This window comes from Fistularia commersonii, chromosome 20, assembly GCF_037954325.1.
Source record: "Fistularia commersonii isolate RoL2024-O1a breed Wild chromosome 20, RoL_Fcom_v1.0, whole genome shotgun sequence".
Classification (NCBI taxonomy): Eukaryota; Metazoa; Chordata; class Actinopteri; order Syngnathiformes; family Fistulariidae; genus Fistularia; species Fistularia commersonii.
In genome coordinates, this window is record NC_141303.1 from 289,850 (window position 1) to 317,500 (window position 27,651).

Consider the following 27,651-nt stretch of genomic DNA (forward strand, 5'->3'; position numbering starts at 1 on the left):
ATATCTCATGTTACAACGTGCACGTCTGCGGCTTCCGGACGAGTGCGGCCTGTAAATGGACACGAAGAGTTATTGTGTTATTTTTAGCCGGTGCGGCTTATATTCAGGTGCGCTCAATAGTCCGCAAATTACCGTATTTAAGATTAAATTTGACTAATTTCATGAGACGCAGTCTGGAGAGATTAAAGAAGCCCAAACAAAGACCAAACAAGGTTAAAGAAGACCAAACAAAGACCAAACACAGTTAGAGAAGACCAAACAAAGACCAAACACGGTTAGAGAAGACCAAAGAATTCAGCTTTTCACAGTCAGTTTGTGTCTGAGAGCCTCAACCCGGATATTCAGATGCGAGAACTAAAAAGAAATAGGCGAACGGGCGGCAAACTGGAGGCCGGCTTGTGTCCAGGAAGTGTCGGCGTCCGGACGGCACCAGAGGAAGTAGCTCAGCCCGGGAGGAGGGTTTGGGTCTAAGACGTAGAAACAAACCTGGCCGTCCGGCCGCTGAGGAACAGGACGGAGCGGCGCTTCGCTAAACTGCAGCCAATCAGACTCATCACACTTGTTTTGCTGAAGGAAACAGAGCCGGTGTTTTTGCTCCTTTTGGAAAAAGTACAGAGCGTCAGGAAACATGCCGGAAGCACGTCTGAATTTTTCACCATTTCATTCTTCAGCCTGGCGGGTTGTCGAGGTTGAACGACATGGACTCGGAAAAAGACAAAAAACACTTCTTTTCAGCCATAAAAGGGATCTGAATATGATTCGATATACAATCTATGTGAATAACAAAGAGGAGTCTTAAAATTAGGGCAATCAAATGTCATTTCCACGACTAATTTGATTGAACATTTGAAGTGACTCATCGAATGTGCGGCGCATAAAAGCCTTTTTCTCACTGGCAGAACTTTTTGGGCTCCAAGAACCTCCAGAAAAGGAAGGTGTTTCTGGGTGCCTGGTGGCAGCAGAGGATCCAGGGAGGCGGGACCTCGTCTCCGAGAGACCGACGCTCTCAGAACCCACGCTTCCACGGACATCACACTGGAGAACACACAACTCTGGAGAACACACAACTCTGGAGAACACACAACTCTGGAGAACACACAACTCTGAGCGTCCAGAGCCAACAGTTCCACAGCCTCCCTCGTCCCCCCGTCATGGAACCTCCTCAGCCCCTCACATCAGGTCCAAACTCTGCTGGTTTATTCTCTTATGTCATTGCTGTTGCCACTCTGTTATGTTGTCGTTTAGTTCTGTTTGTCCGAAACTTTCAACTTTACTGTCTTTTGGTCTCCATTCTGTCCATTCTTACCCCTGGAGTTGACGTGGTTGTTGTTGTTCTCTCTGCTGTCTATTTATTTGTGTCTTTTGCTATTTTCTAATTGTCTCTCTATTTGTTTTTAATTGATACTATAACTGTTACGCTGTGGAGACAGAAGAATTTCCCGTTTGGGGATTCTAAGGTGTATCTTATCTTCTTCTTGGTTTGTTTTGAGGTGGAGCAGAAGGCCGCCCACCGCGATCCCTCGGCGCCCGTGGAAAAGGTAAACTGAAATGTTTCCCCGGGGAGGCGACATCCTGGGACGACATTTGGGACGAACACAATCCGAGGATCCCACGCAGCGGCACGGCTCGCTTCTTCACAACGGATCCTTCTCAGCTCTACGTGGTCCGAATGCCCGACTCGGAACCTCCATCCCTGCTAGGTTTGTGCCGCTGAGACGCCGCTCTGCAGCTCTGCAGCTCTGCAGCTCTGCAGCTCTGCAGCTCTGCAGCTCTGCAGCTCTGCAGCTCCGGCCCCTCAAACCGCCGCCCGGCTTCCAGCTAAAATGTGTTTCTGCGGCTCAGGAACCCGCGGAGACGGGCGTCCGGCCCGCGGCTCAGCTTATTGTTTTCCGGCCCCTCCGCACCATCTGGCGGAGCCCCGCCGGCTCCCACCGCTTCCCCAGTGACAAACCGCGAGCGGCGGCGGCGGCTCCAAGCGCGCGAACGACACAAGCCGATTGTACAATATCCGCTCGGAGCCAAATGGCAGGCTGGTGAAGTAAACAACCGACGGAAACTAGCTCCGGGGAGAAAATGTGTTTTCTTTCCCGTCGCTGGACAGAAACCGGTGCCGAGAGGCAGCGGATCCACGCGCCGCCGACCCGCTCGCACGCCGTCGCTCGCCTTCAGGCCGCCGTCGTCGTTGGCGATTAGCGATAGAAATTAGCGATAACAATTAGCCGTAGTTATAACCTCTCCGTTGTATTCTTTGTCACGAAACTTTGTTCTGCTAAAACCCTCTCAGAATGAAATAAAGTTCGGTTCTTTCTGTCTTTCTTTCTTTCCATTAAAAAGAGAGGTACATTTGCAAGGTTAGCTCTTTTATTCCCCCCTTTGAAATCATCAATAATTGAAAAATTCGCTTTTGTAACATACCAGTTGATGAATAATGACCTTTGCAGATTTGAGAAAAAAATGTTCTTTGCTACGGAAATTCACCGAAGCGGTGAAGAAACTCATGAATATCTAAGGATGTTTTGGTTTTGCCGCCGCGCCTCGTCACCAACCCGTACGCTAGCGGAATCTAGCCGAGCGCCATGGCCACCAATCGGGAAGCGGCCATTGGAGAAGGGAGGCCTCCTTGCGCTCCGAGACGCACCGGCTCCAGACGTCACCGGGATCTCGGGCGTTGAGATCCAAGAGGTCCTCGCTCGCCACGCCCACCCGGAGCTTAGCATCGCGGGGATCCGACAGAAAGTCATGTGGGACGTTCGTGACGGCGGTGGTTTCACAGCGTTAAACGGAAAGAAGAGAAGGGAATGGAATTTTCATTCATTCAGCCATTGTCTATGCTAATCCTGCAGCCGGGGTTGGGGGGCCACGCTAGCCACGCTCAACATCTCATTCACACATCATATAGAGATACAAAACTATTCAACCATTTACATCAAACCGTTCACCCTCTCATTCATCCATCCAGACGCACAGCTATTCATCGTACAGAGACGTTGAATCACGAAGCTATTATCATTCACTCCCAGAGACAAGCAACCGTTCACCCTCTCATTCACGCCTCTGGACACTGGAGATCATTTCCAGCGAGGGCCTCAGCAGCAGAATGGTTGCCCTCCAGAATGGTTGCCGTGGCTACACTGAACAGCAACGCTGTCCATGGAACAATGGCACATCCAATAAATGTAACTACTCCGTGTTAAAAAAGTGAATTTCTGAAAATGTTACAAATGCATTTGCGTAGACGTAACACATGCTCTGTTCCAAAGCTAGCTTTCACTGCTGCTGTGTTTTTGGTGAACACGTTCTGCTGCCGTCGTAGTTTGGCTTTTAATTCTTGGACAGATCGTCGTTGTTCCGGAAGGCTAACTTTAGCATACTTAGCTTTGTGTAGACTGGACTCTTTGACCATCGACTGCCTCAGAACACAAAAGACAAACCGCTTTTACAAACATGCATTAGCCTTCCCATCTTTCTTGAAGCAGCCTTCCATCTGCATCAGCTTCTCTCTTCCTGGACATTTAGGGTTCGTTTGTGTTCCTGTAAATGTCAACGATCTGGATTCACTGCGATCTACTGGCGGGAGGCCGTCACATGATCGGCGAGAAGAGTGGGAAATGTGGCTGACAGTGGATGCACGAGTTTGGTCCTTGTGGGCCAAATATTATGAGACGTGGGGCCACATTTGGCCCGCGGGCCTCGAGTTTGACAGGGGATTTAAGTTCTCCAGTGAACCTCCTGCAAGTGTTGTGGGAGGAACCGGAGAACCCTGAGGAACCTTTGCAGACACGTGGACACCCAACACTGGAAGCCTCCTGTGGGAATCCAACCTTGGACCTTCTGGCTGTGAGGAGGAAACGCTGAGCGCTACGCCGCCGTGAAAGTGCACGTCATGCAAGCGAAAGCATCCATGCACTTGGACACGAGGGGCATCAGCTCCAGGATCAGCTCCATCTCTGTCAGGTTCCCGTCACGTCAGCCATCTTCTCCTCCTCCTCCTCCCCTCATGGGGGTTGCAGAGACGCAGCATCCACGCTGGATTACAAAAGGCAAATCTGCTTGAAATATTCATGCTGGGTTGAACCGGCGTCCAACCGGTCCCAGTGCGAACACGCCGGCGGCTCCAAACTCCAGGAGGAGGTCAGAAGAACAGACTCCAGGCTTTGGGGAGGAACAGGTTCCTTCCAGAAGCTCTGGCAGAGACTCTGGACGCTAACAAACGCTAACGTCTGTTTAGGGTGGCAGACGTGTAGCGCTAGAATCGGGGGGGATGTGTCATCATTTGTGCTTTGGAGGAAAGCTTGCCTACAAGTGTGTCTGTGTGTGTGTGTGTGTGTGTGTGTGTGTGTGCATGTGAATGTGTGTGTGTGTGTGTGTTCTCATGCATATGCATGCGAAACAAATATGTGTCGGCATGAAATAAACAAAACAACAAGGAAGCTGTCAGCAGATAGCAGCGTCACCAGAGATGACTGAGATGGTGGGAGCGTGCGCACACACACACACACACACACACACACACACACACACACACACACACACACAAGCAGGTCTTGAATAGAAACACAGGTCTGATTACAATGACACGCAACAAATTAGTGAGATCAGCCTGGTCACAGGGAGGACATCTAACACATGCATTTATTTAACACACACACACACACACACACACACACACACACACGCACACACAGAGTTTGCTGCCAAGCAACAGACTCTTTAGCCGACATCTCTAATTCCTCAAATTGTATTTATTTTGGCCATTATTTTGCATCTGCTGAATACATGCAAATATCATCTCCAGCTGCTTTGCACGGCTCCTGGAAAGTCCTGCGTTAATCCCGAGTCATTCGCGGTGTCGTCGGCGTTTTGATTAGCGTTTTAACTCGTTTACTGACGCCGAACCTCCTCCCGTGGTCCCGACGCCTGCGGCGGAAACATGAAATTCACCTGACCTGTGAGTGAGAGGGTCGGATCTGGACGCGGCTGAGAGGGTGAATAGTTGTGTGTGTGTGTGTGTGAACCTCGAATGAGAGGGTGAATAGTTGTGTGTGTGTGACGTGCGAACCAGAGGGCCAGTAGGTGTGTGTATGATTGGTTAAATGAGAGGTGAATGGTTGTGTGTGTCTCTATGATTAGTGAATGAGAGGGTGACGAGTGTTTGGAAACATTTGCTCTGACTGTCCCAGTTCTGAGTGAAAGCTTGCTAATAATCTGCACCGTCTCCCGGCTGCAGAACACACTCCGTTCTCGGCAGGAAGGACGGAGTGTGTGAACCTGCGCGGCGATGGAGACCCAGACGTTACAATCAGAACGTGCGCTCGGCTTGACGGAACAAGATGTCCGCCGCTTCATCCGCTGTTTTCCAAACAAGTCCAAAGACGGCGTGTTCTTCTCCATCTCCTGGCGATGACCGAGCCGTCGCGAAAACACACCTCCTGACCGCTCGGACTCCACCTCCGAGACGACGCATAAAAACCCGGCCTGCCTCGATTAGGTCCTACTTTCCCGCAGACGACTCTGCGTCCGGCGGGACCCGAACCTCTCCGGGCTCAAAGAAAAACCCTGCGACACTTTCCTTCCCTTATTGTGACTCGCAGGATCGGACGCAGAATCATTTCCACGACAACAGTTGGACGCGTCTACAGGATCCGTTAAATGACAGAGTGAATCACTGTCTTTAGAGGATTCCTTAAATAAGAGGGTGAATAATTGTATGTATAAGACGGATAAATGAGAGGATGAAAAGCCGTGTTTATAGGATCGATGAATGAGCGGGTGAATCGCTGCACGTGTCACTCTGAGGCTCCCGGCGCCGCCGGTGCCGGTCCACTAACAATATCTTCTCTCTACAAATGCAAGCAAACAATAGTTTCCGCCTTCGCCTTCTTGACACAAATCATATTGTAATTGCCTGATATAAAGTGTAATTGTCACATTAAATACTGTGAACTGACAACTTCTTTTATTACTGGAACTCCAGCACCTGAAACTTTTCCACCGAAACATTTTCGTGCATAAAACCGGTTCCTGGTACAAAAGAGTCGACATGACGTGCAAATGAGACAAATAGTTGTGTTTAGATGATGCGTTAAATGACAGGGTGAACAGTTGTGTGTTCATGACGTGTAAACAAGAAGGTCGTGTGTGTCTCTTCAGCCCTGTGATTGGTCCAGGGTGAGCCGCCGCTCAACCAATCACAGCTGGGATTGGCTCCACGCAGGAAAAGCGGTGTAGATCATGAATGAATGGATGAACGAGTGAATCTGAAGAGGCCACATTCAGTTTGGACTGAAGCTCCGCCTGCTCTCATCCAGTCCATGGATCGTGTGATGAAATCATTGAATAATTCCATTTCAAATTTCCACGTGACGTCAGTTTATGTAGCCATTGTGCTAACTCGTGCTAACTCGTGCTAACTCGTGCTAACTCGTCTGCCATGTTGAGCACCAGCTCGTCTCATCATCACCAAAATGATCGCTTTTCACGTCCCCGTCTTTCTCTATCCGTGAGGGTGGAAGGAAACCCAGAAGCCACGTCTGGGGAATAAAAACAACCCAGGCCCGAGGATCTCTGCGCCGCGGGAAACGTCCGCGGCTTCCACGGTAACGACACGGCGCTCCATTAACAGGAACACGAGTCCATTACTGCCGGGGGTCCATTACCGCTGAGCTGCCGTCGCGGCGGTTTGGTTTTACGAGTGGCCGCGCAGGACGGAGGACGTACGTACGCATGCACGGACAAACGTCGCGTTCTCTTCGGAACGGGCGCCGCGTGGAGATCGGGCCGGGAGACGCTGCGTTTCCATGGCGACAGGCACGTTCACGTGAATCTTCTATTAGCGTGCGCTTGTCCTTCCCGTGCGAGCCGACCTTTGCTGCCGGACGCCAGCGACCTCCGGACGGACGGACGCAGCCACGGCTTCCCTCCGGATCCGACCGTGAAGGAGTGAACGGCTGGAGGTGAAGGAAGGAGTGATGTCTTCATGTGATGGGAGCAGTGAAGGAAGGAGTGCACGGCTCAAAGTCACCCTGGAGGGAGTGAGAGAGTGAATGGCTGCGTGTCCATGTGATGAGTGAATGGGTGAGAGAGTGAATGCAAGTCTAACATGTGAATGAGAGGATGAGCGGTTGAGTCGACATGTGACCCTGTGAACCCGCCGCTCAGCCAATCACGTCCAAGAGAATGAGTGAATGAATGAAACTAAATGTTTCGAGCGATAACAAAACCTCCTCTACCCACAAAACACTCGCCGCGTTGGTTCTTGCTCCGTCTGACTTTCATTAGGATTTTCCAGGGACGCGCTTGGACGCGTGAAGACGCCCTCCTCTGATTGGCTGACGGTTGATAGTACGTCTGGCGCCGCGGACACGCCGACGGCGCTACGGGAATCTAAAACAACGGTCAAAGTCAGGAAAGGGACAGCAGACAAAAGCAGGAGGCAGCAGCCGCTCGCGGTGGATCCGTCGCCCTGGAGACGGACGCTTTTCTCCACCGGGTTGCAGCCGCCGCCGCCGCCGCCGCCTGGTCTCCACGGCGTCGGAGCGAGACGTCATGTATAATTGACAAACATTCCCCCCGCGACCTTTCCAGCGTAAACAAGGCAGAAAGCTAATTCATGATGAAGAAAATGCAGGTTGTTCTCGGTGTAGGAAGGTTCAGACGCACGGAGACGCTCCCGCCGCCGCCGCCGCCGCCGCCGCCGGCTTCCTTTTCCTCAGAATCATTCATTATGTTTTTTGACGCCTTCATTCATTCGCTCACGCTCTGGAACGCTTCCTGCCGTCCGGGTCGCGGCGGCGCTAGAGACGATCACGGCTGTGATTGGACGAGAAGCGGCGAGCGTGTTACTGCTGCGGAGCACAACAAACAGTGAAGGGTCGCCCGGAAACAGCTGACCGCTTCATATTTATACTTATTTATGGATGCGGTCATTGAGCCATTAAGTTTATCTTATTGTATTTTACTTTCTCTGGTGATTTTGCAGGATACAGCGTGAGTTGTGTTTGAAAGCTGTATTTGTTGGTGTGCAAAGTTCTCTAAAAATGTTGGTTTTACGAGCAGAACATCTGACTACCTTCTTCATGCAAGTCTTTGTAACCTCCTCCTTGTCGGCTCAGGAAGCCACCGTTCACAGCGGGAGCCTCGGAAACCGCTTTATCTTCTGGAAATAAATATTTAGCCGTCTTCGGCCTCCTGATCCGTCAACCTCCTGCATGAACCCGGAGAACCCTGAGGAACCCCAGGCAGACGCGTGGAGGCTCCACACAGGAAGACCTCCTGAGGGAATCCAACCGCAGACCTTCTGGCTTCCACAAGCAAAATGAAGAAGATGAAAAGGACGGCGGATGCGGTTTAATGAGCCGCCGGGCCGGCGTGTCGACACGTCACTCCCGGCGCAGTCAGAGGGCCTGAGACCATCCCACCACCCGACCCTGGAAAGCTGCTGCTGGATATTTATGACCGTGTGTGTGTGTGTGTGTGTGTGTGTGTGTGTGTGTGTGTGAGAGTGGCGGCAGGGGTCGGGGGTGGGCAGCTCTTGCCACAGGCACATCAAACAGACAGCATGTGAGGGCGAACTAACAGGCATCCAGCAGACACACACACACACACACACACACACACACACACACACACACACACACACACACACACACACGCACACACACACACACACACACACACACACACACACACACACACACACACATTATCCACCCATTATTATCACTCTATATTTGTCCGATGGCAACCTTGAAACGACCCGCCGTCGGTCTCCGCCCCTCGAACCGCGACGGAGGAAGATTAATAAGGACTAATAATAGCCGGCAAAAGAGGAAATAAGCGAAAGAATAAATGAAGAAAGACAAAGAGGAGGAGAAGAAGGTTGGTTTGAAGATTTGGCTGATGCTGCTTACATGAAACTAATCGCTGGACGGAGCTCAGATGTTTGGTGTTTGCGTGGACGGAAGGAGGCGGCCAGGACGCGACGGCAGGGTCACAGGCTCGTCCTTCAGGAGGACGTTCGGGAGCTTCCAGGTGGACGGAGGAGATCTCAGGACGGAGGAGATCTCAGAACAGAGGAGATCTCAGGACGGAGGAGATCTCAGGACGGAGAAGGACGGAGGAGATCTTTCAGCAGGACGGAGGATGACGGGAGGAGAGGGTTTGTATCCGTCCAAGAGTCATCGGCCTCTTTGGAAACGGTGGGAACTCGTTTACGGTCCCGGGAACCTTCTCAAGAACGAGGCCGTTTCTTGGCGCAGAAACCGTGGAGCGCGGACCTGAGCTTCTACGAACATCTGAGACGCTTCGTTCCGCTTCCGTAGGCCGCCCCGGTGGCGGGTGTGTCTGAGGGAGGCGACTCCCGGTCGGATGTTTCAGAAACGGCGAAGGAGGTCGAGCTCCGCCTCAGAGCGGCTCCACGGCTCGCAAGAGAACATCTGCATTCTGGGCGCGGGGTTAGCTCACGGCTAACGGGGTTCTTCAGCGCAGGGAGGAGATAAAAACGAGCCGTCCGATTGTCCAAACTATCCTTCCGCATCGTCTCCTTCCCCCATGATTGTTTTGGAGTTTGGACCTGAGGAACCCGAAGGAGCATCCTGACGTGGCGGCTCCCCCTGCAGGCCGGGGAGGCGGCCGCAGCCGACGCTTCCAAACCGACCGCCGGCTGCCAAAAACCTCTGAGCCGCCGCTTCCCGTTCCTTGTCGGGTCAGATTTTGTTTAAATAGTATTTCCCGTCATATCCGTGCTATTTGATCTGATTTTAGCTGATTCCTTTCTGCATTTCAAAGGTGACTAATTGCGTATCGATCATCGATCCCGTCCTAATTTGTCATCCGGCGCCGGCGGAGGGAACGTAAAGGTGTGATCGTCCCTAATTTCCATCCGTCCCTCCACCACTTCGATCAATAAATAGAATAATCGGCCGCTTAATTAACACAGGAAGTTGTCTCTGTTAGGCAGAAACCTCTGGTCACACATATATATATATATTTTTAATTATTTGACGCATATATCTATCCTGGATTCCCGTTCCTCGCCGGGATTTTTTTATTCCTCATTTCTTCGTTAAAATGATTTAATGCATTCAACTGAAAGTTTGCGATGTCCGATCGGAGCCGATAAAACGTGCTCGTCACCCGACTATCAAAATAAAACAGCAAACGCCTGTCTTTTCTTCCCCGTCAATAATTATAACAAATTATTTTGCTTAAACACGAACCAGATTATCAGTGGACGTTCAAACCATTTTCTCCTCCTCAAAGAATGAAATCTTTATTTCGGCTTTACCTTCATGTGTTTTCTTTATTTTGATCAAATAATTAATTGTCATACTTCCGTCAGCCATTATTCCGCAGGAGGCTGAAACTCACAGTCTTATCTCCACACCACGTGGGAACGGGAGTCTTCAAAAAGTCAAAAACCTCTTGGTGAAGAAACCACACTTGAATTTCTTCACTTTAAGACATTTGAACCTTCATCACAGAGGATTCTGCTCCTCCGATGGCCTGGCGGGAGTTTCCGACATCATATATACACACATATGTATGTGTTGATGTAGAATAATATATACCTATATGTGTATATGTGTATATGTATATACATATATATCTCATAAGGGGTGAATTCATGACATGCAAATGAACGAGTGACCGTCCGCCGGTGCTTTTATGTTGATGACAGGGTGAATGATGCGAGTGAGAGAGTGACTGGCTGCATGTCCTCGTACGAGGTGTGAACGTCAGTGTGAACGTCAGTGTGAACGTCAGTGTGAGCGGCTGGACGTCCATGTGCAGTGGGACTGTTTGTTGATCTACAGGACAGGAGAGTGTTGGTCTGTCCTTGCAGATCCTGCCAATGAGAAGGTGAACGCTCTCCAAACGTGTCCCTTCGCTCCGGCGTTCCGGGCCGAACCCGACCTCCGACCCCGTGACCCCGAAGACCCCCCAAGCGCCGAAGGTGACGACCGAATGAATAAAAGCATTTGGGTCTGCGAAACTTGGCGATGGGCAGATCGGAGTGGGAAGCCGATGCCGCCGAGCGGCCTTCGCTGCGGCCGTGTCTGCAGAAGAACGAGGCCGCCAGATGTTTTCACGCCTCCTCCGAACCCTCCGATGCCCGAAGGCCAAGAATAGCCCGGGTTTTTATTTTTTTTAACTTCAATATTATAGTTTCATAATTAGAGCCAATGAGCTGTAAATCCCCGCTGACAAAGATATGAACCACAAAAGCTCATGCCAGCAAAAACCACGTGCGTGTTATATTTATGCAGGCGTGCGCTCCTCGCCGCCGTCCTCGCCCATCTCCCCTCCCGACACGTTTTCCGAGCCGAGCCCGGCCGCCGTTCTGCCGGAATCGTGACATTCTATTCGTCTTGGACTAACTTGGTCTCCCTTTGATCACCATACATTTAAAATGCCCGTAAAGAAGAGTCGACTTTTCTTTCATCAATTTTTACATTAATTTTTTTTCTCTTCTCCGCATCTCAAGGCCCCGCAGGGCGATCGGCGGTAATAAACTCCATGTCCTCCTATCAGGACAATGGGTTTATTATATAATGGTATAATCCGTCAAACTAATCATCACGCGTGGTCCACTGAAGGGCGCTGGGAATTTAACGATTAACCCCGACGCCCTCCGACAGGTACATCGTAATCAGCGCTTTGCTGGGATCGCTCATTTATTTCTACACATGCATGAATATCAATCTCGGGGGGGAAATGTCGTGAAATGGTGTTTTGTTTCGGGCTCCGCTCGCAGCGTGACGGCGCTAACTAGCTCCTAGCATTTTGCGCCGTCGGCCGCTCGCGGGCGCTAACCGACGAGGGCGAGCGAAGACGTACGGCGCCTTTGGGCGGGCGCTCGGGGGGGCGGAGAGACGCCGAGCGGCGAAAATGCCGTTCGTTTCCGTCGAGGATTCCGGCGTTTATTGGCACATTACGGGGTCGGCGGAGGGTTCGGCCTGTTTTCCTGCGTCTGGGGGACCAATTACACATGCCTGCGTTTAAAGCTGATGAGGGCTGACGGTAAACACCGAGGGAGGACGCCGTGCACGGACTCGCACTTTCAGCCTGTTTCCGGGAGATTATTAATTTAATAACTTGACCTAAAAAAAAAAAGCCGGGATTCTAATTGGAGCCTCAGGATGTTCCTGTCGGGGCGGGTCAGGTACCCCGTCTGGTTACTCCCTCCCGGTGGATCGTACCCGTTTCCACTCCATTTGCGCATCTTCTTCAAGAACTCGCCCGGTTAAAAGTCCCGCCTCGGCCCAATTAGCCGGGAGCCGCGAGCCTCCGCTGCCAAGCGACCGACTCGCCCGATGAGCATCTGCTGCCTATCCAGAGCGCCGAGCAGGGGGTTAGAAGACGAACCCTCCGGGAACGGGACCGATGCCATCCCGTCCCGTCCCGCCCCCGGAAGCAGGTTCTACCCGGATCGAACCCCGACCATCAACCGTCGGGTCCTTGGGGGCGGCCAGATGGTCCGGCTCTAGACCCGCTACGCGTTGACCGCTGAAACGTGGACGAATCGTAAGGTCCTGCACGAAACACAACTGTTGTGGAGCTCTGCCGTCCCACGGCTCATTTCAAGGGATAAGGAGGTGATTTGTGCAGAAGTCCCACGAGGCCAAGCCGGTCACTCGTTAGGACGAGGGCTGGTACCGAAGCTGCCACGACTAGCTAATCGATGACTAATTTAGTAGCCGCCCGGTCGTTCGCAACCCCGCCGCCGTACGCAAAGCCACGCTAAAATTTGTCAGTGGAGGTTCTCAGTTGCCGTTCATTTGGCGTTTCCCTCCTTCGGTGGGCTTCACCTCTTCAGGGTCTAATCCAGGGAATCCCTAAAAGTCTGGAAAATCCTCTTCCAGAGGGCAGCGCCCTGTGTCAGGAGAGTGCAGCCGCCTCCAGCTCATCCCCCGGTCCTCGGCCGCCCACGGCCGCCCTCGGCAGAAGGCGCGGCTCCACGCGGGCCCGAAACAAAAGACTGGCCGGCGGCCTGCACCCTCAGGCCACCAGGCCGCGAAACTGGAGATAAGAAGTGCTGACGAAGGCTCAGACTGCTTAAAACTGCTTCAATGTTTACACTCAGGCTGTTTATGGGGGTTTTCTGGGGTTATTTATGGGGTTCGGCGGGGGTCAAGGCACCGGTGGCACTCTGTTATATTACACCATAGCACTTTAATTCAGGAAGCCAATGACGCAGTGTTGGTGCTCCATACATCATTTCTTTACCTCCTGGATAACAAACGATAAAATTGAAATTTGACTCTGGAAATAACAATGTTACAGCATGGAAACCTGTAGCTAACGGACAAGAGTGGCTCCAAACTGTATGAACACAGAGTCATTTAGCTGCTCATGTTCAGCTGCGCTCAACAGTTGGTAAAATCGGGTGGTTCTGAAGGAAAAGGTCTAAATGGGCTGAACCTGTGCAGGGCTTTGCAGCAGGTCCTGTTCGCCAGCGGAGCAGAGCTGCCGCGCGAGGCTCAACCCAGAGCGTCCGGGGGTCGTAACGGCCGGGAGGAGCCGGGAACCCGACCGCCAGCCGGCCGACGGGACGCCGGCTCCACCGAACCAAGACGTGGGATCTGAAACGTTTGAAAACCAGATGGATGCTTCTTTTTTGGTGCGATATTGCATGCGTGTGCGGGAAAACAAGGAAAATAAGGGGGTTCTCGATGTTTTCCACCCGAACGACGGCGTTTAAGCCTGCCGGTACGGTTTCGCCGGGAGAGAACGGTGGATAATGGGCCCGGTTCCGGGAGGAAAAGGAACCCGCGGCGCTAATTCATTCATCAACCTCTCAGTCAAGCCGCTCGGTTTGATAGAGCACTCATTTTACCACCTCAGATCCCAGCCAGGCAAAAAGTATTAAACTGTTGGTTGTTTTTTTCCTCCCGGGAACATGTCAATAATTGGAGGGTTCATTGTTTCCCAGATTTATAGGGTAGCGATTGGGGATAGACCGAAGCGTGCCGGGTCCCTGCGTACCCCGGCTTTCTGCAACTGCATTGACACCTCGGAGATTGGACCCATTTGTGATTTGTCCCCTTTACTGTATGCGACACTTTTCTCAATGCCTGCTCTCCTCTCTATTTTTCTTTAAAAAGACCCCGCAATCCGAAAACCGCTTATTTGTTCTCCTAAAATTGGTGGGGATAAAGAGCAGGGAAAACGGAGGCCCGGACGCTGACCCGGAAAAGGATGGAAATTAGTTCACACCAAAAATCACCCCCAAAAAAAGGCGCGAGGACTTCCAGCAGACGGGGATGACGGCGGAAACATCACGGGCCGCTGCTTCCCGAGGCGTGTTGAGCGCTTCATCCTCCGCTGAAGTGTCAGCCGCTGCTTCGGCGGACGCCGCGACATTTAAGTGAAGATTTATTGCATTTTCAACGACGCGCAGTTTTCCTGCCCGGTAAGATAAAACACGGGACAGATATCAGATCGTTGTTTATCTCCACTTTTTCCTTTTATTTCTGCTGACTTGCATCCGCGGCCGCTTTCGGACAGAAAAGTTCTGCGGGTCCGGCTCGGGTTTCGCACCGGTGGGACTCCGGCTTCCTGGACCGGCACCTTCAGCAAACCAGCCGCCCAAGAAGAACGGGAGGAAGACGGCGTGGACACCATGGAGGTGGAAGCTGTGACGGCGTTTGTGGAAAAACAACCGCGGACTATCAGACGGTTGTGTTTTTATCTTCTCCCTGCACTGTTTCACCACGGGACGAACACCGTTAGCCGTTCGCTAACTCCACACTTATTCAGTTCCAGTTCCTGGAAACTCCCAGAGGTGTAGCAGGCCAGAAGAGCTCAGACCTCTTGGTCGCTCAATCGCTCCTCGCTTTCGCGATCCGCAAAAAGTATCTGGCGGCTACATCGCGCGAGTTAGCTACGGAAGCGTAGAAAGACCCTGCCTCGGAGTAGGAGCTAAAAAGGCTTCTAGGAAGCGTTGTCCTGGATCTTCATTCCTTTGAAGGCACAGAGGAAACGTCCAGAAAAGGTTCTCGGAGCTGCGAAAAGTTCCCACACCGGTAAAAAGGCTCATCGGTCTACGGCGCCGTTAAACACTAGCACACAGTAGACCAGCTCCTCCTGACCTACTGGGCATACATGTCTTTGCAACTTCCAGCCTTCCAGCATCAAGAGCGCAGAGCAGGTAAACAAGCCGCTGGTCTCCTCGCCTTCAGACGCAGGGGTTGCAATTTGAGGGCAGAGCGCCGAGACGAATATAACGGTCGAGGCTCGGCGGCGAGCCGTTCGGCGCCGAGGCCGCCCGGCTCTCGGACGGCGTCTCACAACCCAAAGACAAACACCTCCTTCTCCTGGAGGGGAAGCAAAAAAGAATAACGCTCTCGCAAACGTACGTCTTCCTTCCCCCAGAGCCGAGACCGAAGGCGTGATGGATTCGCAACGCCGTCCGTCTGGGTTTCCGCTTTTTTACCGCCGCTCCGATTCCACGCTTTCTGTCAATTGCGGAGGACGATGGATGGAAAACATCCGGTAGCGACCCGTACAACCTTTACTCCAACTCAACTGATTGTCGGCTTTCGGCTGACAAATGGACACGCCGGGAGCTGAAAGACAGCGAGTGACAAAAAGATTAATGGGCGCGAGGTGGGCAGAGAGGCGAAAATGAGACAGTGGGAAACAGCGAGGGGAGAAAAAGGGCCGTGATTGAGTACGATTGCGCGGCGAGTCCATTTGGTCGGAGCGCGGAGAAAGAGCGCCACGTCGAATTGAGTGAGACGGCTGGCAGGACTTTAGAAAAATGGAATTCCTCAGCAGGCTGACGCGTGTTTTGCCGAGGAGGAATTAGTCTTCCGGTTGTCGGCGTGCCAACGGCGCTTGTCCTTATCTTCTAGCCCTCCTTTAGGATGATCGGTAATCAAGGAGAGACGGATGGGAAATGTTCAAACCACCGGTCGTTCCTCAAGATAAACTACCTGAACTCCTTTCCGGCCTTTCTGCCCGGAGGTTGCTTGTTCTCCCCCGAGCTACGAGGCGGGGGATCCGAGCTGGGACGGGCTCCGCCCCCTCGCGACCCCGAGCGAAGGCTGGGGTTGCGGATAACAAATGAATGAATGTGCAGCATCCTGTTGCACGAGCTAGCAAACAGAACAGGACTTCCAGCCAAGACGGTTCAGTTTCACAAGAAACTCAGTCCACATAGGCTCCGCCCCCTGCAGCACCAAGAGGGGGAACCCGACGGGAACGACGAAGATGCGGCGACATCACGGTGTCGGCATCCAGCGGGTCGGACGGCGCCGCTCTTCTTCATCCCTGCACGCCTTTGGGTCTTTGCCATTCTGTCCACCACAGGTGTCAAACTCGGGCCGGCGGGCCAGACGTGGCCCGCCGCCTCCGTTTACGGCCCGCCGGACAAAACATTCAGGGACGCCCGAAGGGTTTGACCGTCTTCAAATAAAGAAGTCAAACGCGTTCATTGACCATAAACTCCAGTTCCTGCAACCGTGAGTTCGACACCCCTGCGGTAGAAGGTGTCGCCATCTTCTGCGACAGACGCTCTCCTCTGGAAGCAACGCTCAGCAGCTTTCTGAGACTTACTGGCCCGTCTTCGAGTCTTCAGACACCTGACCGGAGGACTCGTCCATGGTCCGTTCCACCACGGTACGGCAGAAACGAGAATTACAACGCTTCTGCTTTTCCACATGAACCGCACACACTTCACATTTCTGACCAATCACATCATAGCACGATAGTCCTTGGACACCTGAGGAGAACGAGCTCGGAGAACTTCGGCCCCGGGAGAGGAAACGAAGTCCTCTGGTCTTGCGGAGGCCGTGGGTGGCCTCGAGCCTCAAGCCTCACCTTCTCAAGAGGGTCAACCTTCTGCCCGACCCGAGAAGACAAACGGCAAACAACCCGAAGCCCCTCCGAACGTCTCGTCGGATTTTCAAAACTCCGACTGAGATTCGGTTACATGATTTTTCCCTTCGCATCGATTTCCAGGTCAGCCGCGCCGAGCGTCATCGTCCCGCCGGACGCCACGACGGGAGAAGGTCAGTCGAAACGGCGTCCGTTGTGACCCCCTGTGCCCGCGCGCCCAAGATTCTGTGGGTCGGCCCTGGAAGGCCACCTTCTGTCACGTCAAGTTCTTCCCGTCGGGAGTCAAACAGACGTCGGACTAAAACAAATGGCGTTCCACGGTTGTCTTTCGCACACGAACCAAAACGGACCGTTAACCTCCGTTCATCTCCCGACCGGCCTCGTCGGTCCGGTCGACCCCGATCGATAACCTCCGTCCAGCTCCTCGCAGCCGCCTCCACGGAAACCCCGGCGGTATTGACGATTTCTGCGGCCGTCTCCTGCAGGCCGGGGGCGTCGGGCGGGTAGAGAGGGCCGCTCGTGTCACAGGGGGCAAAAAACAAGGCATTAGGAAACTCATAAATTCCCTAATGAGGCAATAAGAGTCAAATCATTTTCGTCGAGATATATTCCGTCATTGTGATTCACCGTTTAAAGACCTCGATGAGATTTTATACGCGGCTTTATCGCCGGATTCATTGGCCAGCTGTGGCCAACGGGAGTCGATATACTTGCAAATAATTTCTCCCCCGCTAAGCGATGTCAGAGGGCGTCTGAATGAACCAGTAATAAACCCGAATCGGGAACGGCGTGCCGGGAGACCATCCTGCCGCTCTCTGCAGGAGGGCCAGAGAAGACCCCCCGGCGAGGACTACATGGTCTTTGGGGTGCAGAGGGGAACTCCTCGGGAACTGGGAACTCCTCTGGGACACTGCGGGCGCTTTGAGCCGGGTAGCATTATTTAAGCAGCAGACGCTAGCCAAGGTATCTTCTAGAGCAGACCCGCTCATTTCAACCAGGACATGAACTAAAGAAACAACATTCATTCTGTCAAGTGAGTCGATTGTATTTAGCAAGCAGCGCATTGTTTTTACATCTATGACCCGGGTGTGTGGACTGTTAGCCAGTTAGCCCCTCGGGCCCAGTTAGCCCCTCCAAATGTCAGCTCACGCTAAAATAAGAAGCTGACGCCGAACGCCGGGTCTTCAACGAGACACGGACAGATAAATATTTACTTCCAGAAGGTAAAGCGATGTCCAAGGATCGCAGTTTGAATGGTCACCACCTGACCCGACAAAGACTTGTCCGATGAAGGTAGTCAGATGTTTTGCTTCTTGTTTTCCTTGAGAAAGTAAGATAAGATATACTTTATCGATCCTCAAAGGGGAAATGCTTTTGTCACAGCAGCGCACCAATGACCGTATCAATAAATAAGTATAAATATCAAGCAGTCGGCTGTTTACGGGCGGACAGTTTAAGGTTGGTTGGACTCCGCAGCAGTAACACACTCTATCATATAACACTAATAAAAAGCACTTTTTGCATAAAGTTGATCAATGTCATATCTTTAGCGTGGTGCTAAACCCCTTTTTAGTGTTCGTGAAGGTCAACACGTCAGACCTTCCGAGAACACTGACGGATTGATCGATTGCGTTTGCATCGTTTATCATTTTAATATCGTGATAACCAGTAGCTGCTCATCAGGAAGTCATTTACCGCCTTTTACAACGGGGCCGAAATAAGTTGACGCTCTCACGGGTTCGGCCCTCCGGCACCTCTGGTGGAGCTCCTTGTCAACATGAACCGCCCTGCCGTGTCCTCCAGGAGGCCGGATGATGCCACTCCTTCAGCGAGCGACCGAAGGAGTTGGATCTCGGTCGACGACGATGCTACTGGAAAGCTAACGAGGCTACTTGATCCATGTGCAACGCAACAATTGCATCCTCTGGTACGCCGCGGTCCATATTGTGTACATCCTGGATGATTATCTCCATATCCAGTTTAAATTTCTATATTTCAAGCCGCTACAGACAGAATTTCTGCCCCCTGGTAGTTGTAAATGTACGGCTTAAGATGTTTTTTGTGTCTGTGAACGCACCTTCCATCCTTTCTGTTGCTAACACTGCACGCCGGGCGAATAAAGGACGACTATCTTGTTGAACCAAAACCCCTGAGATGCCAGCGCTTCATTGGAAGGGAGTAAAACATGTTCTGACATTTTCCTGATCGCCCAATGATTCCCCCAAAACAACTGTTTTTTTTTTTGTGAAAAGGATAAATGGTCATATCTTTTATCATTTAATAATAGACCTGGCAATGTGAATAAAAAGTGACCATACTTTTCTTGGTCGGCAGCTCCGGCAGAACGCGCAAACTTCCGGTAACAAACTAAAACGAAGCAAAGAGACGTGCAATAAACACGAGGGGAAACGACCCGGCGGATCAGACCTCGAGCGGTGGCGGCGGCGCTGGGCGCGAGCGTGAGGCGCACCGGGTGTCGTGTGCATGGCGGAGTACGAAGACGTGCACGGTAAAGCTGCGCAGAGTCAACTGTAAAGGCCTGTACATCACACAGAACCTTGAATGCCACATTTACATTTTCTACCCCGCGTGGAGTAAAAGAGCTGCCTGGCATGGAGGAGGAAAGAGAAGGAAAGAGAAGGTGAGGAGGAAAGAGAAGGTGAGGAGGAAAGAGGTTCCTCAGTCCATCTTCAGAGCAGGACTATGATCAGTCCATCACTGCAGCTTCTCTGCCGGCAGGCGGCGCTATCCTGCTTCGCTATCCTGCTTCGCTATCCTGCTACGCTATCCTGCTACGCTATCCTGCTACACTATCCTGCTAAGCTAGCATGCTCCATCGCTGACCGAGCCCATCCAGAGCCCGGCGTGGGCCTCCTCCTCCCGGCGAGGAAGCCCACGCCGGGCCGGCGCCAGAAGTCCGGGAACCCGCGGGCCGATCCGTTAGCGCGTGGCTAGCGGGATACGGCAGCCGCTCGGCTTCTCCTGCCCATGAATATTTTTACACTTCCAGAGCAGTTGGTTTAGCCTCCTTTTTGTATCTTTAATTAGGTTGTTAGATTTTGTCACATATCAAAGCTCCTTAAAAGTCCCCCCGCCGCCTCCACCCTCCATCGCCCTCCATCTCCCTCGCTGGAACTGGCAGACACTGTTATTATCCCTCATGGTGCTCTTCATCATGACTTGCATCAAAGATGCACTTAGACAGCAGTAAAAGCTTTTCCACGCTTTAGTTCAGCTTGGCAGGCGACGGAGGAGGAGGAGGAGGAGGAGGAGGAGGAAACGGGGACGGAGGAACCGAGGGTGACGACAGACGGCGGGTGGGGGGGTGAAGAAGGTGAAGAACGTTGGAAGGGAGGAGATTAGACATTCTGACTGTTGATGCGCTTTAACAGAACATCTCAAGCCCCCGGAAGAAATAACCAACAACAACCGAGCCACGCCGCGCACTTAAAGCCTGACACGGCGGCGGCGGCGGCGGCGGCGGCCACCCGGCGTGACCACGACTGACATTTAAATTAATACATCTAAGACCCCCCGTCCCTCCTCCTCCCTTCCATCCTCTCCTTTTTCCAACATACATATTGTAATGATCTGCAGCTGCCGAAGCCGGCAGATGTGACGGCAGCTGTGTTTCTGCGTGAGCGCGTCCACATTACAACACGCTCAAGTGCAACACATTGTTATTATCATTATTATTATTAATAATAATAATATGAGCAATAATTCATCCGCTTGCCTCCTCAGCCCACTTTGCAAGGGACAATTAGTGCCTGATGAGGTGACAAATGATGGATCTTCTAAACTACAAGCCAGAAGGTCCCTGGTTGGATTCCACACAGGGTTCCTTTCTGCGTGGGAATCTAGGGGTTCATCCCGTGGAGACCTGACACCAGGGGTGTCAGAGTCATTCTGGTCCAGGGGCCACGGACCAGGGGCCGGACCAGGACCACCACAGCGGGATGACCTGGAAGTGTTTCCTGTGTTTTAGTGTAAAGCAGAAGAGTCGATGCTACAAATCTCTCTATGGAATGAACTGTGCCTTTAAAATACATGAAAAGTAAGCGCCATTTCAACAACACCTGCCTCACTTCTGTCTTCTCCGTTCCTTTCCTTGTATTTTTCATCCTGGCACCCGAACTGGCGGCGTCCACGCCGAGCGGACGGCTTTCTTACCAACCTCCACCGACACATCGGAAGTGGAAACCCGAGGCTCCGCCTCCGCTTTTCTCTTTTCTGACCACCAGGTCTCGCCCATGAGGGCGTCGGGGTCGACGGGAAAGCGGCTGCGTTTCTAACCAGACGTAAAAATGCGATTGACGGACTCGGAGGCCGCGGGAGTTGCGAGTCACATGGTGCTGTGGCGTGTGGAGAACACGGACTGAAACACTGCACGCCTAGATGACCAGATGGGAACTGCACTTTTATTTAAAAGAAGTAGTTGATGATTTCTGTATTTTTTCAAATTGTAGATTCATTCCAGGGGCCGGATGGGACCCCCGGTGGGCCGGGACCGGCCCGCGGGCCGTACGTTCGCCAGCCCTGCTCTACATTGTCCAGACGTGAGGATGAGAAGACATGTTAGACGTTCTGGAGATACAAGTCCAACTGTTTGGCGATGGACGGAAGATCTGGGCGGGCGGATGCCGAGGCTGGAGCTGCCGGGCAGGAAGTTTATGGATGCAGGACAGGAAGTCGGTTGGTGTGAGGGGAGAGGGTCAGATGGAGACAGATGATTGGCCGTGGCCGGTTTAAAGCGTCTTTCAGGCGTCTGCGGTGGCTTTGGATCACGTCGGCCGACTTCACACGGGTGCGTTGGCTGGAGACCGACTCCGTGAAGGCAAACACTTTCATCCGGGCTTTTTGTTTTAATTTCCACTCTAAAGAATCCAACATCAAACATTTGTTTTGTGGATGTTTCTGAACAGCTAATCACGCTCCACTCCTCCTCCTCCTCCTCCTCCTCCTCCTCCTCTTCTTCTTCTTCTTCTTCTTCTCCTTCCTCCAGCTGGCTGTTAGCAGCGTACAGTAAAAACAGCCTGAGTTCCATCCAGCGGCGCTCAGCGGGAGGCCAGATCTCTATCTGTCCCCTTCATTCACGGCTTAATTCAATTGGAGGGCAATTATCGACCGCCCCGAGGCTTCAAGATCCTCGTCGGCTTGTGTTCCCATCGGGGAGTCTTACTCTGCGAGACCCCCGGCCCCCCCTCGCCACGCCGGGCTGATGTCTGTATCGATGCGCCGGGTGTAAAACGCCAGGACGACTCGCCGTAAACAAACCATCAGTCACAACCTCAAATGAAAACAAAGCAGCCGCGAGGTTTCCGTGCACGAGGCCGGCAGGGACGACCGTGTTTCTAATTGAGCCCGCCGTGAAGACGCCCATCAATATCCAGCACGCCGCCGCCGGAAGTGGGATATGGGGCTGTCCGGGCGCTTTATCAAGTGTGGTTTTCCACGTCCAGACAAAGAGGCGAGGCGACAAAGATCCCCTAAAACCAGCCACGAGAAATAAAAAACGACTCTTTTTCTCTTTTGGGACATTCTTACGTCGACGAGCCCTTGCACGCCGTCATCGGGGTTAAACGGCTGCTGTCGTCTTACTTTCTTGCCTGAGTTAATTTAAGCTAGCAAACGGTGCCTTCCGCCCAACCTTGGCGAACTTCCGGGTCTCGTAGAACCGAAGGTCGCGGGGGCGGCTGGGATGTTGCACGGATGTTGCACGGATGTTGCACGGATGTTGCACGGATGTTGCACGGTATGCTAGAGGACAACCAGCAACCCTGCGCCGCGGCGACAAGGGCCGCTGGCCTTACGTCTACCAAGGTGCATTATCACGATGCACATGCATACGGGCACGGCTTCGGAGATGCCAGTGGAAGGCCCGGCGGTGGAGGAGGAGCAAAACTGGAGGTCCAGGTTTCCTTAAAAGTTTCTGCAAGAAGTTCCCAGAGTGCCGAAGACCCTCGCGCGACCAGGACGAGCTCGTTTTTTTTGTGCTTGTTTGTTTGTTTTTCTAAGTGACTAATAAAAATGGCCGGAACCGCGGCGCAACAGAGAAGCGCCCAACGTGCTATTTATTTAGCAAAGTAGTCTCTTAAGCACTTTCTGTTCATTAATGTCCTCTATTGATTATCACCCTCTCTGTTTTGTGCAACCCGACCGCAGGCGCTGCTCTTTTACCCCCCCTTCCATTTCTGAGAAAAACACCTTTTATATGAATTATGAGGCTGAGTCATCCGAAACTTTCCTTTCTGTGAAGAGGCAGTTCAGTAAGAGGTCTGTTCCGTGGCGAGCGTCCTCACATTAGCAAACTCGACCCTTCCCTTCCCCTTTGGGGAAAATAAAAGTTTGCTATATTTTGGGGGATTAGCGCTCGCTGATCACCTCAGCGCATTTCCGCCAGAAGGACCGCCGAGTGGTCGCGGCCGGCCGGAGCTGGAAAAGAGTCAACTTCTGTCCCGGCTTCCTGGCCGCCGCCGCAGCGGCTTTACAAAAACACTGCCGTCTCTCACATTGAACGTGGATTCAGCTCCGACCGCGACCGAAGGAACCTGGGAAACCCTTGTTGGTCTTTTTGTGCCTTCACGTTTCGACATGAGGGCGAGCGAACTTTCACAGACGTGGCCGTGTTCCCGCCGCGGGGTCGGTGTTTCGTGTCGACGTTTGCTAAATGCTGCCCCGCCGTCGCCGCGGCAACATCGGCGGACACGTCCGGGTGAACAGACGCCCCCTTTTTATTGCCGGGAACTCGTTTACCCGTGGAAAAGACATCCCGCCGATTGAGAACGGGCCGCGCTTCTAGAGCTAAGTATCGTTCATCCATCGGCGGAGCCGCCGCACGAGGCGCCAACCGGACCATCTGGAGCGGCTCGGGCGTCAGCGTCTGGCCGGGGACACGTCCACATGCAGACAGCTGGAGCCGGGGAGGGAGCCGGACAACGGTCCCATCGGAGGGACGCCCCAATCCACCAAATGAGCCGATCGGTGGAACAATCCTGCGGCGCGGCCTCAAGGAATTTCAGGAAATCCTAGGAGTCGGATCAGATCGGGGGCGAGGCGGCGGAGATGGTTAAGGAAAGATTCCTGGCCGTCGGGACTGACAACAGACCGCTGATCAACACAGAGTCTGCGTACGGGAAAGGAACCAGCAGACTGGACTTCCTCTGGAAGCTCACGTCTCTTAATGTATCGGCAAGACGGCGGAGGTCTTCTGTCGAGTGTCATCTTCTTCTGCGGCGTCGCAGCTCCTTCAGACGTGACGGGTCAGCGGGGGAGTCGGCTCGGCGTCGGAGGACGCTGAAGAAGCCGCGGTCCGTCCTGGGCGACCCAGACCGACCCGGAAAAATGCCAGAGCAGCTTCTCCGGCGCCGCCCGTCCGACGGGCAGATACGGGGAATCTTTCCGAGCTCGTGCCGTAACCCTGGACAATAACACACTCTAACGGTCACTGCGCCGCTTCACTTTGACGTTTTGCTCATTATTCATCCCCGTATATTGTTAAATATGAGAGACTCTTTTTTTAGATTATACTTTTACACTTCAGAGTTTATTTAGTTTTTACATGTATTTTTAGCTTGTCCTGTCCTTGTCCTTGTATGTCTTGCTGCTGCAGCAAAACAATTTCCCAAGCATGGGATCATTAAAGTACATCTTATCTCTTGTCGTACCTCTGAGACCAGGTACTTTTTCAAGGGAACGTTTCAGGGTTGAAGAAAAGACTTCTTGGCGGAGAAGCCTCCGGGCTCTCGGATATCTGGGTAAAAGTTCCTGCGGTGGAACAAAGGCGTGACCACGAGGTCGCGGAGATGCTTCCGACCCGTCCACTACCTTCGAGTAAGACCGCCGAGCATGACTCCCGATCACGGTTTGGGATTCACCATCTTGGAGCGACGAATGTTCGGCACGCAAGAAGCGCTTGGCGGAGGCAGCGCTTTAGCGGGAGCGACCAAGAATCAAAACAATGATTCATCCGCACTCATTATTCAAAAAGCCGGATCGTTCCTCGGCACTTCACCCGATCCAGTATCTGACGCTCTTCCTTTTGGGTCCCCGCCTTATCCAAACCTAAAATATGCAACAGATGCCTCTCGGGCCGACGTACCTGGAAAAAGCTGTGTGTGTGTGTGTGTGTGTGTGTGTGTGTGTGTGTGTGTGTGTGTGTGTGTGTGTGTGTGAGGGAGATGGCGGGGGGGGTGAGAATGTTGTTCCCGTTTCGCTCAGCACGCAACACTCGCTCCTCGGCTGTCAGCTCTCGCTAAAAATTTCAAAAGGTGAACTTCTCTCGGCTCAGATCGCTTCACTTTTCAAAGCCGGCTGCTGAGCCGACAAAACTTTACCTCTGCGAGCAAACGGGCGGATCGCTGCCGCGCACGTGCCCTCTGCAAAATAAAACCCAACACACACACACACAGCCGTATCACCGTTGCAGGTGTACAGTAAGAGAAAGAAAATATTTTAAGACGCGATGCGGAAAACGCTACAAGAACTGGAAAGGGCCTCGTTTAGATGAAGAACGTGGCACGTTCCTGCAACACACACACGCACACACACCATCAAATAAAAATGGTGAGGAGTTGTAACCCAAAAAAGAGCTGACAAGGACAAGACCTCAAACCCCGGGGTTTCCGCTTTAAAACAAAAAACAAAAACAAACAAAAGGCAAAGCTAATCTCTCAAAAGCCTCGGAAAAGCTAAGCTAACCAGATCCAGGTCAGCCCTCTGCGACCGACCTGGTGTCCACAAGAAGCTAAGCTAGCACCAAGCTACATATTCAGACATGTAGTCAACATGGGGGCTGATTTGCGTTTACATTTGTGCGTCTCTTGCTCGGCGCTGCAGGTCATTCTTGTTGTCAAGGCAACACATGTTGTGTTTGTGCAAATATTATGAACGAACGCTGCGCATGGACCAACGATTCGTGCGATAAAAAACGCGTGAACGGGCCGAAGCCGAACCGACAGCAACAACAAGCGAATGGCGCCCGGAGGCGGCGCAGAGGAAGCAGATGTAGAAGCGAGAGCGTCTTACTTTGAGTATTCTTCGTTGTCGCGGTCGCAGCGGGAGTCCTTGTGCTTCTCCCAGTCCTTGCCGTGCTTGCAGGTGGTCAGCAGGACCACGTCGGCGCCGTTGTGGACGTGGTACAGAGCGTTCCTGGTCTCCGAGCCGATGCCGGTCAGGTAGCGCTTCCCTTTGAAAACCAGAAGGTACTTCCTGGCGGCCGGGGCGCCGTTCGCCGCCGCCTGGCCGGCGCCGCCGCCCTTTAAGGGGTGATCCTTGGAGAACAGGGGGATGGAGATGTCGAAGTTGGGCCTGAAGTTGACCACGTCGGCGCTGGCCTTGGCGAGCAAGGCCTGGCCCACCTCGAAGCCCAGGTCCTCGCCGTAGTCCGGCCAGGTGCCGGAGTAGAGGTTGAAAACCAGGTGGTTCCTGCCGTCGTTCCACAGCGGCAGGTTCTGGATCCGGGAGCGCACGTTCTGCACGTACTGGGCCGACAGCTGGTCCCTGTCCAGGGTGTCCAGGGCCAGAACGAACAGGCAGGCCCCGGACGGGTCCGCCGTGTAGAAGCGGGACTCCTCGATGGACGTCAGGATCTTCCGGTAGGTGGGCGAGATCTCGTCGCCCCTCTGCGGCGGGTAAACGTACACGCCGAAGCCCGAGCGGCAGCGGGAGAAGTCGAAGCAGGTTTCCATGCGGCAGCGCTTGTTCTTGTAGATGTTGTCCCGCACGGCCCGGCGTTCCCGCGGCGACGTGTGCTGGTGCTGGAGCTGAGGACTGTCCTCCTGCACACACAGACGCACAACATCAGGGAGGATCTCGAACCGACACGCAACAACAGCATGCTAACACACACCCGCTAGTACAGTCAGGGACAAACATTTTGAGGTGACACTTTCACAAGGTCTGTTCCTTCAGGGTTCTTAAATGTTTGCTAGATCTTTCTATGGTTGCATCGCTCTCAAAGCTTTTGGCCATGACTGTGGTGCCAGCTCCCACTCTGGGTCAGAGGTCACCAGGTCTGCTCAGGACCACCGATCTCAGCTGAGGTGACATGCTAAGACCGGTAGCGCTGCAGCCACTGGAGCAGCTAGAAGGTCTGGTCGGATGCCGTCCTGTGCGGAGGCTCCACGTCCTCCCCGTGTCTGCCTGGGGTTCCTCAGAGTTCCTCGGGGTTCTCCGGGTTCCTCACACGATCCAGACTCACGCCGGAGGTCCTTCAGAGACTCTAACCTTCCTAGAGTGTGCACGGTTGTGCGTCTGGATCTGAGGTGTGAATGAGAGGGTGAACGGTGTGTTTGATGTGAGCGAATGACTGAATGGTTGTACGTTTCCATTCGACATGTTAAATCTCTATTTGACATGTGAATGAGGGTCAAAGGTCGCGTGTCTCCACATGAACCCCCCCCCCCCCTCCTCAGCACGTCAGCGCTTCCTAAACCTACAGAAAATGACAGAAATGCTTCATTTGTAGAAGATTTGTTTTCCTTTACGTTTCCCTCTCCTTTCTCCGTGCGCCGCGAACGCCACCATTGATTTTTCGGCACATAACGCGGTGACACAAAGCACTCGGTCATCTTGTTCAAGGATTTCCCGCCGGTGTGTGCGTGGTTGCAGGGTTTCTACGTGGCGGGAGCCTCTACCTCCTGCTCGCCGCCCTCCAGGTAAGGCTCCAGCAGCCGGCTGCTCTCGGGCCAGTGGCCGACGGGCCGCCTGGACGGGCTCCTCCGGGCCTGGGGCCTCTGAGGGGACGTCTTCTCGGGGAGGCGCTGGTCGCGGTACTTCTGCTGCTGCTGCTGCTGCTGCTGGTGATGA

General features: G+C 53.1%; 1 protein-coding gene across 2 annotated transcripts in view; it reads right to left on the reverse strand.

The window, feature by feature from the left end:
- The window catches only part of LOC147222526 (exostosin-1a), a 183,781-nt gene that overhangs the window by 155,854 nt on the left and 276 nt on the right, over nucleotides 1-27,651 (reverse strand). For both annotated transcript variants that reach the window (XM_086166841.1, XM_086166840.1), the window contains exons 1-2: nucleotides 27,480-27,651; nucleotides 25,870-26,621 (exon numbers count right to left, since the gene is read on the reverse strand). The exon at nucleotides 27,480-27,651 is cut by the window's right edge. In XM_086166841.1, the coding sequence (XP_086022967.1) occupies nucleotides 25,870-26,621; nucleotides 27,480-27,651 (924 nt within the window). The remainder of the gene's footprint in view (nucleotides 1-25,869; nucleotides 26,622-27,479) is intronic.